The 17,835-nt window shown below is 50.0% G+C and overlaps 1 protein-coding gene across 1 annotated transcript in view; it reads left to right on the top strand.

Moving 5' to 3' along the window:
• Positions 1–17,835, top strand: part of Cdh23 (cadherin related 23) — a 426,621-nt gene that overhangs the window by 39,813 nt on the left and 368,973 nt on the right. The window contains exons 2-3 of the mRNA XM_029565149.1: positions 2,907–2,978; positions 7,863–7,940. Coding sequence (XP_029421009.1) covers positions 2,912–2,978; positions 7,863–7,940 — 145 coding nt within the window. The 5' untranslated portion in view covers positions 2,907–2,911. The remainder of the gene's footprint in view (positions 1–2,906; positions 2,979–7,862; positions 7,941–17,835) is intronic.

The raw sequence follows: 17,835 nt of genomic DNA, 5'->3' as shown, positions 1-17,835 counted from the left end.
GCTGGGGGACCAAATTGAAGAGCAAGGTCCTGACACAGTCACACAGAGTGGACCTGTCTACCGTGGCTTGCCTATAGTGGCAGGAATCCAGAGTATCAGAAAGGGACAGTTCTCTCTATTATAGGCTAATCATGCCACAAAACTATCTTTAGCTCCTAAAGAAAAGGAGGCAGTTCTAAGTCCTGTGGACCTGGAAGGTCATCTGTGAATGTCAGGACATGAGAAAGACAAATGAATTTTTAAAAATTTTGATTTATAGCCGGGCATGGTGCCGCATGCCTGTAGTCCCAGCACTTGGGAGGCAGAGGCAGGAGAATCTCTGTGAGTTCAAGGCCAGCCTGGTCTACATAGTGAGTTCCAGGACAGCTGGGGCTATAGGGAGACCCTGCTTCAAAAAGACAAAAAAATTTTTTTTAATTTATTTTTAATTATATATGTATGCATGTCTGTATGTGCACATGAGTGCAGGTACCCATGGAGGCCCAAAGAGCTCTGGAGCTGGAGTTACAGCTGTACAATTACAGCTGTACAATGTGTAGGACCTAAACTCAGGTCCTCTACAAGTGCAGGAAACACTCTTAACTGCTGAGCCATCTCTCAATAGTGCTGGGAATGGAACCCAGGTCTTATCACGTGCTAGGCAGGTGCTCCACCATTAAGCCACACCTCCAGTCCCTCACTGAAGAATTCTAGTCAGGCTTTTTACTACTGAGCCATGGCCCTAGCCCCTCATTGCCGGACTCTAAGCAAGGATTCTATCATTGAATCACATATGCAGCTCCTCACTGGTAGATTCTAGGCAGGTACTCTACCACTGAGCCATGCCCACAATCCCTCATTGGTGGATTTTGGACAGGCGCTCTACCACTAAGCCATACCCCCAGCCCCTCATTGGGAGAGTCTAGGAAAACTAAGCCAAGCCTGCATATTGCTTGTATGCAGAGGGGGCTACAGAGATCAACAGCAACCACAGGGGTTCAGGCAGGTACATAGAGGAAACACATTGGGGTGCAGAGAGAGGCCTGGTAGACCAGTGCTCTCTCTTCCTGTTGGATGGTTCATGCTTGGCTTACAAAGGAATTATAAGCCAATTGGCTACTTAGAAATTAAATCATCTGTCAATATTTAAATGTCAAATTTACATAAAAGCCCAATTTCCAGATGTTTTCACTAATACTAATCTGAAGCTCTGACCACATTGGACTTTGGGTCCCCCCCACCAACTGAATCATTAACAGCTGCCACCTTTGGATTGAGCATGTGGCCCTCATGTGGCCAAACCCCCCACGCACCCACCCACCAGCTCTCCTCTCTATTCCCTGCTTGTCCTGTAAGCATTTCAGTACATGAACCCTGCAGTGGGCTGTAAACACTTGAAAACTCACAGGAGTGGGAAACACTAAGGAACTGGGGGGAGGCCACCATTCATAGCAAAATGCGGCGTAGGTACCTATTCATCACATGACCATTTCAAACTTGCATAATTAGAACATTTTAAGTATATGCTAGAAGGAAAACAAAACTGTTCCATGGACCATTGTACATCCTTATAATGTCTGTGGGTATCCCCTCACTGTCTGCTCAGGATGTGGACCAAGAGAGACTGTCCCTTCCAGGGCTGAGTTGAGAGACTGAGCTCTCTATATCCCTTGGCCCAAAATCTTGGTAGAGATTGGGAAGTCTCTCTACAAAGTTCTATCCAATGCCAGTCACCTCCCACCCTTCTTGATCAGTCATTGATGGGGGACATTGCACATCCACTTGTCTCCTGATATTGACCCCACTCTCTGATGGGAATCTCTGAGCTAGACATTGTATGCCTTGTGAACAGATGAGGAATGCCTCTATGCAAGATACCCACTGGATCCTCACTGAAGAGTGATGGGATCAGCCCCAGGTCCCAGTCTGATTTTTGTGGAGAGATGGGTACAGGCTATAGGGGAGGTATCACCCTGAGCTCTTGGTATGAAGGGACCTCAACCTTGCTGTGAGGGGTGGGAAGGAGTGGTTCATTCCACCCTCAGCAATAGGACCTGACCTCACCAAACCTCCATCTGCAAGGCCTGCATCTTTCCAGAGTTCAGCTCTAGGCTCCCACAGGGGCTTGCTGTGGGTCCTGGACAGTTGATCTCATCTCCTCTCTCTGTGCTTTTTTTTTTTTTTTTTGAAGCAGCGTCTCCCTGTAGCCCCAGCTGTCCTGGAACTCACTATGTAGACCAGGCTGGCCTTGAACTCACAGAGATCCGCCTGCCTCTGCCTCCCAAGTGCTGGGACTACCACCAAGCCCAGGTTTTTTTTTTTTTCTTTTTGAGACAGAGTCTCCCTATAGCCCCAGCTGTCCTGGAACTCACTGTGTAGACCAGGCGGGCCTCGAACTCACAAAGATCTGCCTGCTTCTGCCTCCTAAGTGCTGGGATTAAAGGCATGCAGCACCATGCCTGGCTCTCTGTGCTTATTTGAACACCATGACCTGTTGTTTTCTCTCACCTCAGGGTTATGGGATGGTATATATGATAGATGTAAGAAAATAGAACAGGGATGCTGGTGGGGGCTGGGTGACTTTTTGGGCTTGCCAAACCCTATCTTTCTAGGTAGCACCACCCATGGCTCCTCCATCCTCAGGTTGGCCAGGCTGTCCTGTTCTCAGGGACATGGGCTCAGAGGACAATAGGCAGCAGCCTGTTTGGAACCACTAAGCCTGGAACGTTGGACTTGGCTTGTTCTGTGCCTGCCCTGAGATTTGCCTGTCAGGGCACAGCCTAGGTACTCCCACGGCTGCTGCAATAGACTCAGGCCTGGACACATCCCCATGGAGCTGCTGTCCATTTCCCCTTCCCGGGCTCTGCGAAGGTGGGGTGCTGGGGTTCCAGAAGTTCACTTCTCATCCTCCTCTTGTTTGTTCCTAGGAGTCATGAGGTCTCCCAGTATCCCTTACCGTGCCTTGCTGTGGCTTGTCGTGCTGGTGTCTGGATCCTGGGGTAAGTCCCACCTCCCTTTGGGGAGACCAGGCTAGAAGTTGCTCAGGCCAGAGGCCTGGTTTTGTGCTCTGGGAACCCAGAGACCATGTTTTGTCACGTGACTGAAGATACATTTCCCTCTCTAAGCCTCAGTTGCCTCCCATAGCTTGCATAGGACTGAAAATACCAGCTGTCCCCAGGGCCCAGAACCCATGGGGCCATGGGAGGATCTTAAGAAATACTTAGGTTCTACGGTCTGTGACTATGAACTGTCTTCTAGGACTGAAGGGACTGGCCACAGTTCTATTCAATTTCACAGCTTTTTTTTTTTCTTTAAAGCATCTACTATGTGCATAGTATACATAGTGTGCCATCTCTGGGGAGGGAAGATGTTGATTCACATGCAAAGGGCTCAGAGTCTAGCAGAAGAAGAATACGCAGGGTTGACCATAGCATAGGGTGCAGCATGAGGTGAGTTCACAGGGACATCCCCCGCTCCAGAGAGGCCCCTCTGAAGAAAAGCATCATTGGGCTACAGGTGGGAGTGAAGAGAAAACTGTTGATCAGGGCTTTGAGGATTAAGAAGTCATTTTAGAAGTGGGGAGAGAAGGTGTCTTGGGTAGGGGCAGCATGAACACAGGTATGTGGTAGTTAGGAGCTGTCCTTCCTACAGGGATGGTCCCCTCCAAGTGCCACTGGTGCTCACCAAGAAGGCCTTGCTACCTCTTCTTTGACCCTGAACAGCAGGTAGTGAGGAACAAGGAAGCTCCTCTAGGCTACACTGAAGGAAGGCTGGGACCACAGGCATGCCAGGCTCTGTGTCCTCCAGGATTGACGTGTCCCCAGAGAACAGCTGTGGGCACTGCGTGCCTGGCGACACAGGCGAGCACATTCCTGTGGGACCCCTCCCTGTTCCACTCCTGGGAGTGATGGGGCTCTGGAGGAAGCTGCTGCCTCACATTCACACTTGTTGGCGTGTCACTAGCAGCCTGCAGCCAAGGCAATCTCCTCTCCTTGCCTCCCTGTGCGGAGGGCTCCCCTGCCAAATGCCCCCAGCGATGGGGAGCTCATTCCCATCCAAGCAGCTTAGATCTGCATCCTGGACTCACAAAGTCTCTTCACTTGTCCAGAAGAGATGCTGGAGCCTGTAGAAGCTCCTGATCCGAGGTCATCAAACACAGGGGCTATGGTCCTCCGTGGGAGCTATCATCAAATGACCACCCCCTGGCCTGCCCCATCCATGCAGGAGGCCTCTGCTGGGGCATCTCTGGCCTCTCTGTTTGCTAGATGGCAGAAATAAGGACCCTGGTCTCTTCTTCCACACAGACTCTGTGACCTTAGACACTCATGCTCTGCCCTGTTCTGTGCCACTTGATCTCTGTTAAGAAGAGTTACATGTGTAAAGGCAGAGCAAGTTCCTCATCCTAGCTTGCTCAGAGGATGTCTGTCTCCCTTGAGCCTTCAGTGAAAGATGGTTCAGGTGTTCAGTGCACAGCTAGCTCACTGCCTGTGGGCTCCCATGGGCAAGCTTCTGAATCTCCTTGGACTGGGCTTTCTTTATCTCTAGTTTAGGCGTGACACAGGACTAGCCTTTGCTTGTCAGAGTGATCCCATGAATTAATACAAACTTTAAGCACTCTAAATAATTCACAGCACACAGTAGGTGTTCAACAAACACTTGTTTAATGTTGATTCTTTTGCTAGCAGCACTAATCCTCCTCTAGTGGGAGCAAAATGAGACATAGAAAACAGAGAAGCATAATAAGTCGCCCAAGGCTACCAGTAAAATCTGTGGCAAAACATGGGTGATTAGGGCTGGAGAGATGGCTCAGCGGTTAAGAGCACTGAGTATTCTTGCAGAAGACCTGGGTTCAAATCTGAGTATCCACATGACAGCTAACAACAGTCCTTAATTCCAGTTCTGGGGGTTTGACACCTTCTTTGGACCTCCACAGGCATTGCATGACACGGGTGCACATACATACAGGCAATACATTCATACACATAAAAGAATAATAAAATATTTAAAACAAACAAACAAACATGGGTGATCTGCCTGTGGGCTGCCTGGCTTTGCTGACCATATTTGCATTTTTTAAGTAGCTGGTGCTGATCCTTTAGTGTGGTAGGTGGCTGACCTTGGGGGATTATGGATGAGTGGTCTCCTGTGTCCTTTGCCACCCAGCTTCCTGTGCTAGCCCTTCTCCTGTTTCTAGACCAGATCACATGGTCCTTCTCCTGTTTCTAGACCAGACCACATGTCTGGGGGATCCTGGAGCCCAGACTGAGTGCTCTCTCAGAGGTGAGGCAGGCCCTGCACAGCGTTATGCCCCATCTCTCTGCCACAGCCTCCTGTCTTCCCCTTCTTCTCCCTGGCTTCAGTGGTCTCCCCTGCTCTCATTCTTGGGGAGACAGAAGAGGGGGTCCTCAGCAAGTTTGCCTTTCCCACTTCCTGCCTGGAGTCCTGTGTGCTGGGTATGAGGGACATCTGACATAGAGGTGGAGTGGCTTCCTTCCCTGGCTGACACCAGTGTGTCAGGCTCCTGGAGCCACACTACAACCAGTGACTCCTGGCAGTAAAGCAGATCTTTTTGTTCCTACTCTGAGGCTGGGAAACAGTGCCTGGAACATTGTCTATACTCTGTCCAGTACTCCTTCCTTATCCTAGGGTGGGGCTAGAGGGCTCTGTTCTCTGGGTATGGGGCTCGGTGTAGGAATAAGAACTCAGAAGCCTAGGGAGGCATCCAGCTTGGATTTAGACAGACCTGGTTCAAATTTAAGCTCTGCCATTCACCCATGGTCTCCAAACCCAAGGGGGTCCCCTAGCCTATGATTCTAAGTCAGGCCTGGCTTTCTCATCACCCTGATCTGAGGGAATAGTCCCATTCAATCACAAGGACATGTAGTCATTCAGAACAGGCCCCTGGACACTGCATGTCTCCAGTCCCTGTCTAACTTTGTGCCTCCTTCTGTGTGTGTGGTCCTTGTACTGTGCCCACCCTCGGATGCTGCCTCCTCTCTGACCTGGCCCTCCGCCTTTTCTGCACTGCCCTAGTACAGGGTTTGAAAGGCTGACAACTGGATTCCCTGTCTGTCCCTGTGTGATTGGGCATGAGCAGGTGGGGAGAAGACAGAATGACCAACAGTTCTGCAGGCTCAGGCATGAGAACAGGTGGGACAGTAGAGGCAGCCTTGAACCCCAAAGCCAGGATCTCCCTCCCTCTCAGAACTTACCCACTGTGCCCCCACCTTCTGCATCCATCAGGTTAGGCTTCGCTGGAGGCTCCCAGCTCTCACCACAACGGGAACTCACAGCCTTCTACTTTCAGAGTGGTTTTTAAGAGAACAAATCACCTGGCTACCCTCCCCTCTGCCCTGTCCTTCCAGCCCCTCCCAGTTCCAAGGACCCCAAGGCTGCCCATTCTAAGAGTACCAGTCCTGCTTGGCAGGTAATTCAGGTCCTTGTGGGGAGCTCCCAGCAGGTCTCATAGAAGAACATACATAAATAAACCAAGCTGCTGTTGGTACAGGGATTTTCCTCACTAATTTCCCACGCCAACTCCAGTCTGCTGTCGCATTCTTGGGGTGTTCAGGTCCTTCTGCTTCGGTACAGCAGTCCCCCACTTCCCTGCATCAGGAGCCCAAGGCCTGCAGTAGGTATCGAGGTATTCCCCTCTGGTCATGAAGGCAGCATTATTGATGCCAGACTTTATATTGAGTGCTTGCTAAGTGCCTCATATATGTAATCTCACTGAATCCCTAGGTAACTGTAAAGTAAGTCCCATTATTATTGCCATTTTGCACACAGATAAACTGAGGCATGGCAAGATCATGTGGCTAGATAGGGGAGCAAGGAGATTTCAAAGGCAAGGCACCTGTCTACCAGCCCTTCCCCGACTTGCTCTTCTAAACTGGGAAGCACGAGTGCTGGTCTGTTCCCACCCCTCTACCTGACTCTAGCTTCTCACCCTCTGGGAGCCTGACATGTGCCTGAGGAAGTCACAGGCAGCAGGAGTGTGGGAGGGCTGGACTAGCCCCCTTCAGGGCCCCTGTTGCTCCCTGCAGGAGCCCCTGCGGCAGGGTATGCACCCAGGACTGAGGGGCAAGTGTCCTTGCCTGCCTACTGACGCTCCTGGGAGGAAACGGGACAGAAGAACCAAACCTGAAGAGAGACTTGTGAGGGGCTTTGTGGTCAAGGTCCATGTGTCTGTCACCTGGTCCTGCCCAGAATCTACCCTACTGCAGAACTGTCAGAGTGGCCCTTGGTCAATAGGAGGAGCTTTGAGGTCTGCATGCCTGTACAGCCTAGTCCGCTTCCTAGCTGTGGGAAATAGACATAAAGCAGGTTACTTTAGGTCTCATTTTGCACAGGGTGTCACAGTACCTGTTGGGATATCACTAGATCCAGGTGATATGAGTGGCTAGCTCAGAGAAGCAGTTCCAGAGGCAGCAGGTGTAATTACCCTCAATATTACTTATTCTATAGCCCGGGTGACCATTGCTTCCCATGACGGTCACATACTAAGACTTTCTAGGCACTTTCTTCCCACTCTGGGCACTGGGGTTACTGTGACCAGCTGAGCTCTTGACCTGGTAGAGGTCTTATACATTCTGCCTCAAGCCATGCTGCCCAGTGGAGATATACCACACCCAACTGATGGGAACCTGAGATTTTTGAGCAGCCATGTTAGAAAAGTAAAAAGAAGAGTGAAATTCATTTTAATAATGTCTTTTACTTTATCCAGTATATCCCCAGTAATATCATTTCTATGGGTCATTGCTATAAAAGATAAACTGAGGTAATGCACATGTTCAGTGCCACCACAGTTCCACTCTGTGTCACCTTGTAGGATGCATGAAGCTGGTGGGACCACCAGGCTGATACCTTTGTCCTCTGATTTGCAGGCCAGGTGAACCGGCTGCCTTTCTTCACTAATCACTTCTTTGACACGTACCTGCTGATCAGTGAGGACACGCCTGTGGGTGAGTTGGTGCATGGGTTGGTGTGTATGTGGTGGGGGGGATGGGGGGATGTCCCTTCTATAAGTGAAGGAATCCTGAGGGTTGACCTCCTACCTGTATTGGAATGTGACTGTGGGGTTCATCTGCCTCCTGCTTGGATCCCTCCAGGGACAGGATCCTCACAACCTCATTCAGTGACACATTCCAGCAGAGGGGTATTCTAAACAGCATGGTTTATCACTGTGCCTCAGTGCCAATTTCCTTCCAGGGTGAGTTTTATCTTATAGAATGACTCATTTCTCTTTTGTTCTAAGCCTGTGTGGCTAGGATGGCTGCTGGGATAGTTTGTTTTCTGGCCCTTTATACTTTTTCTGTGATGACTGAATTTCCTATAATGAATTTACTGGGTTTTGTCATTAGAAATAAATGACCATGAACATTCCGGTGTACCTCCTTGGACCCCACTTCAGCCACCTCATCACAGGGTTGTTGCGTCTGGACTCCTGGCCTGACTTTAACACCCGTAGCTTGATATCTGTGTTCATGGTCCCATGGCCCTTGCTCAGCTATGGGGACTCAGAAGCTTGCCAGAAAACGAGGTTGGATTGCAGGATCCAGTCTGTAGCCATGCCAATGAATGGGGCTGTGCCAATGGATAGGGCTGTGCCAGTGGGCAGGGGCCATGCTCTGAACAAGAGGCAATCAGCAGCACTTGGACGGGTTCTGTCCACTGGCCCTCATCCCCTTTCTGTCCTCTCATTCTTGTCAGTGTTCTTTAGGGACAATGCCTGTAATCTGGGCTTCTTATACTCCATGTTGCCTGCTCTATGGATTGTTGGCCAGAGGCTGCATACATAAGGTCAGCATGGGCCATCTTTGGAGCATTCTATGAACTTGAAAATGAGATGTACTGGTTTGGAGAGAGGAGGGGCTTGTTATTTGAACTAAGCAATCACTTCTAATATCCTTTTGCATAACAGCAAGTGTAGACGCATGCTTCTCCAGAGACAGGGCCTCAGATGGGCTGATTTCCTCCTGCTTTGTGGGGACACCAGAGCAGTCCCATCACTCTTTCTGGTAGAAGCTCTTCTATGGGGCGTGGGGCAGCATGGCAGGGGTGTGGCACAGTAGGGGTGTGGCTCGATGCTGTGGGGATGTCCCACAGGGCCCAGGGCCTTTGCTTCTAGGGAAGTTGGGAGGCCTGTGAGGAGAGTGACCATTCCCAGGGACAGAGCAACACTATGAACATGGGCTTGGGAGGGTTTGGGAGTTTGGGAGGCCATCTGGGAAGGGAGATGCCTACTAAAGGCTTAGCTCACTTTTGCAGGGAGGCATAGATCTGCAAGTCCTTTGGGGACCCTGCTGAACTGCTTGCTCCCTCGGCACTGGGTAGGGAGGGAGGTAGTTCCTGGATTTGCTTCATGTAGACCTTGTGTGAGACTGGTATGGGGTTGGCAGGGCAGTGTAGACTTCAGAACCTGTGTACAGTTCGGGCATGTCCAAACTTTGGACATTACAAAATGATGTCACTATCTCCAAAACTCAAGTTTGAGAGCCCCATGATCATGTCACACACACAAAAATTGTGAAAACAATTACTCAATGTTTTTAGGAACTTTATGATTTTGTGTCAGGCTGCATTCATAGCTGTCTTTGGTCACATGTGGCCACCTGGGGGCTCCATGTTGGCACATGCCCAGCAATGAATGCTTAAGTGTCTAGCAGTTCTGATCACCCTTAGGCTTTGGCTTATTTAATCCTCGTCATTCCTCTTGGCGTCAGATACCCCTAGACAGGTCCCTCTGTGTCAGGTCTGGGTGCTCTGGCCACGAAGGGATGTCAGGCAGATAGCTGATGAAATCAGAGTGATAGGAACTAAGTAAAAGTCTGCTGTTGCCCCCCAAGCAATGGAAGGAGGTGGGATCTGGCTTGGACAGAAGAGGGAGAAGAGGTCCCTCTTTTACCTCACATACTGTTTCTGTGGCTGCCTTTTACTCTTGTTCATGTTACCCCACCCTGTGGGGGAGTCCTCAATAGTGGAGGGCATGTGTTAGGAACAGCTGGTCACAGAGGCAGAGGCGTGGCCAGTTGCTAACTATGCTGGGAGAGGCTAAGGAACTTATGCTTACTTGGCGTGCTCAGAGGCCTGTGATGCAAGGAAGGTAGTAATGGGCAGAGTGGGCACAGCTTGGCCAGTGTTGACTGTGATGAGTCCCCGACTGGAGACCTACCAGGAGTCCTCCAGCAGGCCCAGCTCCCATTACCTTTGGCTCTAACTCTGACTTCTCTTCTGCAAATGCCAACATTGATCTGCTTCCGGGAACTGCTCCCAGCACTGGAGCCCCATGAAGGCTGCACTTGGCAGTCATAGTGGGGCTGGATCTCTGGTCCTGTAGGATTGATCCTGGCTGCAGGGGGCTGAGGGGTGGAGGGAAGCCTCTGTGAATTGGAAGCCAGCTCTCTGCCCCTCTGTTAGGAAGGGACCCAGCATCCTCTTGGCCTTTCTCTTCCTTCTGCATGAGGATTAGGGGCAGCTTGGTCAAGATTTTGTTCCTTACCGTGTGATCTTGGGCTCAGTATCTCACCTCTCTGGTTCTCTATTCCCCCTTCTTGCCAGTAGGAAGACATTAGAAAGATGGGCCTAGTGGGCTGTGGCCTGGGCAGGCTGGCTGGCCCTGGGTGTTCCCAGGCTCTCTGATACAGGCCTGGAGTACCCCACCACCACCACCTGGCCACTATGGAGTGCTGACACTCATGTGACCCTAGGCTGGTCACAGGGTAGATGAGGGCTCCCATGGATGTGGCAGGCGTGGGTGTAGGCCACTGGCCAGCAGAGGCTACGGTGAGGGTTGAAACAGCTTGCCTAGAGGCCTGACCCTTGCCTGCCATGTGGAAGAGGGTGTCCTAGGGACTTGACTTTGAAGCTTGGTGCCTTTTAACCATTTCTTCTCTGAATCTGTATTCCAGTCTGCAAACTGGTGATGAGCTATCCATCCACTGGACCAATGGGGAATTCATATGCAGTTTCACTATTTCCAAAGCCTCCATGCCTAAATGTCATCATCGTTGAAGGCAAACCCATGTGTGGCCCCACTATAGCTACTGGGGCCGCAGGGGATGGCTAAGCACATGGAAAAGCTGACTCCAGTGTGTGGGGCAATGTCAGTGGCTAGAGCAGAGTCAAAGCCAGGCTGAGTGTCAGCTCACCCACTGCCAGAGCTGAGGGTAGCTGGACTGCCAACTGCTGGACTGGGCTATGTGGCTTTGGCTTGGACTCCTAGTAATGAGGATTGTGTTTCCACAAGATTTCTCACTCTGCTCTGTGAGAGAGTTCCAGGAACAAAAATTCCTTCCTAATATTGATATGAAACCTGCCTCCCTGGAACTCTTGCCTATTGGTCCAATTCTATCTGCTGGAGCCTTCAAAATAATAATGACATTAGAATATACATGATGTAGTATGCAGAATATATTATTGTAACAGACACATTTATTGAATGCTCATGCAGTGCCCTAAGTGTTTCTATGTATTAATTCATTTCTTTTATAATAATTTATTTTTTGTGTATATGAGTGTATTGCCTGCATGTATGTAAGTGCATCCATGTATTGCCCACAGAGATCAGAAGAGAGTGTCGAATTCTCCTGGAACTGTAGTTACAGATAGTTGTTAGCTGCCACATGGGTGCTGGGACTCGAACCCAGGTCCTCTGCAGGAGCAGCCAGTGCTCTTAGCCATGGAGCCATCTCTCCAGACCTGTATTAATTCGTTTCTAAACTCTTTTAAGGATCAGAGGTAGGACTTGGTGACAGATTCTATCAGTGGATCATTTCTGGAAATGTGCTCTCCAGGTTTAGAGAATGGCCTGATAACATGCTCCATGTTTTATCCTCCAGCCTCAATTCCCAGTGGCATGTGGTGGGGAATGGGATGGAAGGGCAGAGCTCGGGCATCTGAGGTCACTGGCAGAAGCCACATCTTTTTGCCATCTTGGGCTCCATTTCCATCTACTTGATGGTCTTTTTGAAGATCATCTCCTAGCCAGAGAAGACTGGAGTCAAACGAAGCCATTAAGCATCTCTACCTCCCCACGGCCTGTCCATATGGTCACATTTCCCGTGACAGGCCCCCTGGCCCTGTAGTCTTGCCCCAGATGTGAACATCAATCTCAGGCAGTGGGGCCTGGGCTGAGGTAGGAGAGAGAGGACAGATCACACACACCTAGGCCTGACTGTGAGCCATGAATGAACATCAGGTACCTGTAGGATAAGATGGACTGCTGGCTCCAGCTTGCCTCGCAGGTCTACTGCAGACACTGATGGAACTAAGATCAACAATGAGCTGGGTGTGGCATCACAGGCCTGTCACTCTAGCCCTTGGGAAACTGAGGCAGGAGGATCATGAGTTCAAGGCCAATCTGGGCTATATAGCAGGACCCTGTCTTAAAGAATAAAACAAACTAAGATCATCAACACCATCCATGTTGCTGAATCCAAGGTTAATTCTTGGTCTTTGAGACCCCCTCTCCTCCTGGTAGTCCTCTCTCCTCCATCCCTGCTGGTCCCTGCACTTTGGCTCCACATTGGAGGGCCTGGGAATCAACTCTTGGCCTTTTCTTCATATCTCTTCTCTCATGGTGATCTTGTCCAGACTCAGGTCTTAGACCCCATCTTAGATAACTTCCGGCATGCTGGATGGCACCTGCCTTGGCCACTCCTCAGAGGAGCTGCAGATTTGTCATCACCCCTTTTCTCCTTGTTCCATCTGGTGTCTAATGCCACACCCTCCACCTCAACAGGTATGCAGTGGAACTCTTCTCCCAACCACCTGCTCATCCTGTGGCCTTGCCAGCTCTTAATGGCAGCTCCACCCTGCCAATGACTCAGGCCCCAAGTGGGGGACTTTTCCAAGGCACAGACGGAGGGCTAGCTCCCTCCTAGAGCTTCAGGCCCGAGCTTCCCTGCGAGTGTGTGTCAAGAGGGAGGTATTGGTGACAGTGGGGATGGCAGCTTGGAGAGTGGGCCCAGGAGAGCTTTCCCCCAGATGGCACAGATGCTAAACGTGCCTGTGCGTGTGAATGGTGAGGCCCACACCATGCAAAGTTGGTGCTTTTTGCATCCCAGATGCCTGATAGAGTTGCATGGAGCATATTTCCTGGCTGGCTCCTGGGAGAGACACAGAGCAGTAGTAGGGAATCCTGGTTTGAAAGCACCCAGCTTATAATCTTCTGGTGGCGTTTAGAAGGTGTGGTGCCACCAGCATTGGCCACCACATTCAGACCTCAGTTACTGGAGGAGGTGGTGCCTCCTCCCAAGGGCTCTTAGGGAGTGAAATTGTCTATCACAGCTCACCTCCATTCCCCACAAACACCTGCTCTCCAGCCACAGCCAACTACTGGGTGCCCAGAACTGTATCACTGAGCCTTCACAGAGGCTGTTCCCTGGCCCAGATGCCCCATAGCTTCCCTGCCTGGGAATCCCACTCCCCTTTCCAGGTTGCTAGTCCCTGGAGGACCCCCAGCATCCCCTTTCCCACACTGTCAGCTCTGTCACTGGCTATGTAAAAGTACGTGGCACCTTCTATCCTGGTTCATTGTGTGTAACTCCCCACAGGACTATTAATTTTTACACAATATTTTTATTAATATTGACATTACAATTAATGATCATTTTAATATTTAGGTATGGTTTGAGATTTGGACTGGTGATATTAGCTGTGGTTTATTGACTTCTGGTCTCCTGAAGGCCTCTGTTGAGTACTTTAGATGCATGGCCCCTGGTGGATTCACCACGACCTTCCTACTCAGCTGGCTATCTCTTCTTCACAGCTGTGCAGACTCAGGGTGGGCTCAGGGATGCTTGTGAGTGACAGGATGGATGAGTGAGCGAATGAATGGTCATTGAGTATCTGGCCAGCTCCCTTCCTTTGGCTCCCTCCGCCTCCATTTGTCACCAAGGTTGGTTCACTTGGAACTGACTTCCCCAGGCAGACCCCTAGCACCCCCAAAGTATCTGGAACCACAACGAAGGTGATAATGCCCACACTAATCACCTACACGAGGAAATTAGTCTTGTCAGGAGCCATTAAGGTAGAAGCATTATAATGGAGTGGGCCCGGGCGGCACCTGGCACTGTTGCCAGTTGGCACTGATTAACTTCTCTGAGAACTCCATCAATGCCCAGCTGTTTTGTCTGGACCCAGGGAGAGCACTTTTCAGGTGGGCTGACCCTGAGGCAGTGGTCTCACACACAGAGGAGCTGAGCGTCTGCTTGCCATTCCTGACATCTCCTGGGGAGGGGTGGGAGAGTGAGGAAGTGATGGGGACAGCTGTCTGGAACAGAGGGACAAGCTTGTGAAGCTGGGATGTGGAGAAGGGGGCAGTGGAGAAGTGTTGTGCAGCAGGAGAGGAGTTGGGGAGGGGTTTGGGCCCTAGGACTAAGTTTACCCCCAGTGGTCTAAAAGGGGCAGTGTTTCCTCATTGGGCCTCCTCCTCTTGGCTCTTTAAAGAGGAAAAAAAAAAATCAGCTTGGTAACCAAGCTACAGGAGCCTCAGGACTGGAAGGTGTGGATGCAAGAGGTTGTTGGGTTCTGACCATTGGGGGATGGGAAGCACATACTGTGTGTATGGTTCTAGCCTTCCTGCTGACCATCAGCACAGAGGCAGTGGTTCTGTAGGGGACAATAATCCAGAGACTAGGTGTGCTGAATGATGGGAGAAATTGCCAGCCTTGCTGACATGAGGTTGAAGGTCACATATGCCTAGATTCCCCATGTTCAGTCTCTCCCTGCCAGAAAGAGACCTTCAGAGGGCACATGATGGACTCATGGGACCTCTCCAGGGACAGGTTAACTACTGCTTCAGAAAGTGAGGCCCAGGCTGCCCGAGTGTGTATTCCAGCTCTGCCTCTTACTGTGTGCCTCAGTTTTCCAGACGATCACATGAAATTTGAGTATCCCTTGAGCCAATTATCAGCTCTCAGGATTGTGGCTGACACACAGAAGGTGTCTCTGAATATGAACAGTACTTAAGTTCACGTGCCTTCAAACCCCTGTGTACACGTTTGCAAAAGGATGTCATGTGTTAGAAGAGCTTGGTGGTGGCCTGTCTGGGAAGCCACCATGGCTACCCATGCAGTGGAGAGGCTGCAGATCTCTGAGGATTGACAGCAGCCAGAGGACCTGACCTGGACACCAGCCAGACATTCTGGCCAGGGGGGCATTACTGTCAAGGTGAATGTATCTCAGTACTCAGGACCAAGGCAGCCCCATCCAGCTGGCTGAGCCCATGACACATGCCTATAGTAGAGTAGAACCCCTGTCCAACTGTATCCAAGGGAGTGTCCCCCAAAACAATATTGGGGGCTAAAGACAGCATCATATAGAGAGACAAACATTTTTATTATGTATACATATTTAGTTGTTAGGGTTTTTTTTAACATTAAAAAAAACTCAGGATGGTCTTAAACTCACAGTATTCCTCCTACCTCAGCCTCCCAAGTGCTGGAATTATAGTTGGAAGTCACCATGTTGGGTTTCAGGGGACCATTTTATACCACTGGGTGTAGTTTTAAGATACCTCAAGATTATGTCATTGTCATCAATGGACTCCAGTTTAGGGAACACCAGCTTAGTCCAAAGGCTATAAAATTTTTTTAACTTTTTATTTTGAAATAATCTAAAGCATGGAGAAGAGTTGTTCAAACAGTTCCAAGGATCATTGGCACCCAAATTCTCTTAATGTTAACATCTTGTACAACCATGATGCAACTATGATAGAAGCACAACATTGGTACCATGCTAGTAACAATAAAGTGTATATAGGTAAAAGAAAGTTTTCCCAGTAAAAGAAAGTTTCTTCTTTTCCTGAAGGCAAGATGGTCTTCCTATAGCCTCAGCTGGTCTGGAACTTCCTATGTAGAACAGACTGGCCTCAATTTCAGAGATCTGCCTGTCTCCCCCACTCCCCAAGTGCTAGAATTGGTTCATCTTCAGCTAAGATGATTTTTCTTAAATTTGCGTTTTAGCTGTGATAATATTTGTGTAAATAAAATCAAACTGGGGAGACTTGTGTATCTGTACACACACACACACACACACACACACACACACAGTGGTTCATCTTCAGCTTGGCTTCATGGTAAAAGACATTCTCAGATGACCACATGGTCCCTCTTCACCACCCCAAGACAAGCATCTAGTTCCTATTTCCTCTCATAGTTTCATTACCAATGACCAGCAGGAAGAAGAGCCAAAAGAGAGCACTGCTATGGTCATTCTCCCAGGGAACCATTTTCAGATACACACACACACACACACACACACACACACACACATACACACTGTAGTTATATTCATTCAACCAATGTTTCTTTTGGTGTCTTCTACATGTTGGGTACTGCTCCAAGCTCTGAGGTTGACAATGGACAGACACACATGCCTATTCTAAAGGAGTGGGCCAAGGCTGGTGAGGGGAACAGATGGGAACCAAGAGAGAAAATGTAGTTTACTGTATGTAACTATGAGTGCTGCGGAAGGGTGATGGTCTTTGGTGGAAATTCAGGAAGGGGGTTGACAGTGGCATTACCAGCTTGCATTTGCTTTTACCCCACTATAGAGATCAGGAAGAGCCCCCAGATGTCCCTGGGCTACACTGTCACAGGGTTTCATATTCAAGAATTGTACAATTGAGTTAAAAAATTGCAAAAAGAATCTTGTAGTAGTTTAAGTAGTTTTATGATTTTCAGTTGGGCTGTGTTCACAGATGTCCATAGAACACAGGTTGCTAGGGTCCACCCTTGCTAGGGTCTCCTGTACGTAGGGCAGCTGGGTGGTCATTGCTCTGATCAGGCAGTTCTATTTCATTAATAGAAAAACAGGCCTAAGAGGGTGAAGCTTGCTCCAAGTCCCTGGGAGTTTCTGGTGGGTCCAGGCATTACAGAGGGAAGGCCTTGGGTCCCTATGCCTTCACAGGGCCTCAGGCTCATGAGGGGGTGTGGCAGTCTCCTGGCAGAAGGGATCTGGCTTGGGCTTGGGCCTGGGCCTTGCAGTTTGACAAAGAGCTCCAGAACAATCTGACTGCCCTGCCATGGGGGGCTGAGTGCTTGAGGAGCGGCAGTTCAGGTCACCCACAGACTGGCAGTAAGGGAAGGGAGAGGTCACCTGCACAGACCCTGGAATACAAGTGCTCGGGCCCTGTGGTCTTGGGGTCCCCTCAGAAGATGTCCCTCTTCCCTCTAGGAGGTGGGGGTGGGTAGCAGAACTTTGCGGAAGGCCTGTTGTTCCTGTGGCCTTGCCTTCTCCCCAGAGAAACAGACACTCCACACTGTGTAGGGGACAGGTTAGTGGCTTTGCAGAGGCAGGGGGATGGGGGGATGGGGGACACACAGCCACTTCTAGCAGGCCTGGGGCTGGCACACATGGAGCCTGTGGCTTTCCTAGCTGTGCACTGCCCATCAGCACAAGGGCGTAGGGACCAGGCAGGTGTTTTGGATGCAACTGTAATGATGCTAATGATAGTGATGGTGGCCACCTGTCATGTGGGCAGGCTGTGAATGGCGCTCACTGAACACCTGTGCCAGACTGCTGTGGGGTGGGTGAAGGATACACATCACAGATGACTGGGGAAATGGTAGCTATCTCTTATTACACATGGCTTTGTCTAGAAATATACTCTCCATTGACTATGTATAGCAAACCAAGAAAGTTGGTCTTATAACCTCCATTTTCTAGATGAAGCAGAGACTCAGAGGAGTAATATACACAACGTCACACAGCTTATAGGATAGAAACTATCCTTTTCCCCAAGCCTGTACACTTAACCACAGCTCTGGGACTCTGTATGTGGATATTGGCTCTTAAGGAGTTCTAATCTAGAGGTCAGAGGGGGCCTAGTAAGTGACCAACGTCCTCCAGGGA

Source organism: Nannospalax galili, unplaced genomic scaffold, assembly GCF_000622305.1.
Source record: "Nannospalax galili isolate Female #2095 unplaced genomic scaffold, S.galili_v1.0 scaffold1437, whole genome shotgun sequence".
Classification (NCBI taxonomy): domain Eukaryota; kingdom Metazoa; phylum Chordata; class Mammalia; order Rodentia; family Spalacidae; genus Nannospalax; species Nannospalax galili.
Note: the sequence above shows the minus strand (reverse complement) of the source record. Positions and strands in the feature narration are given on the sequence as shown.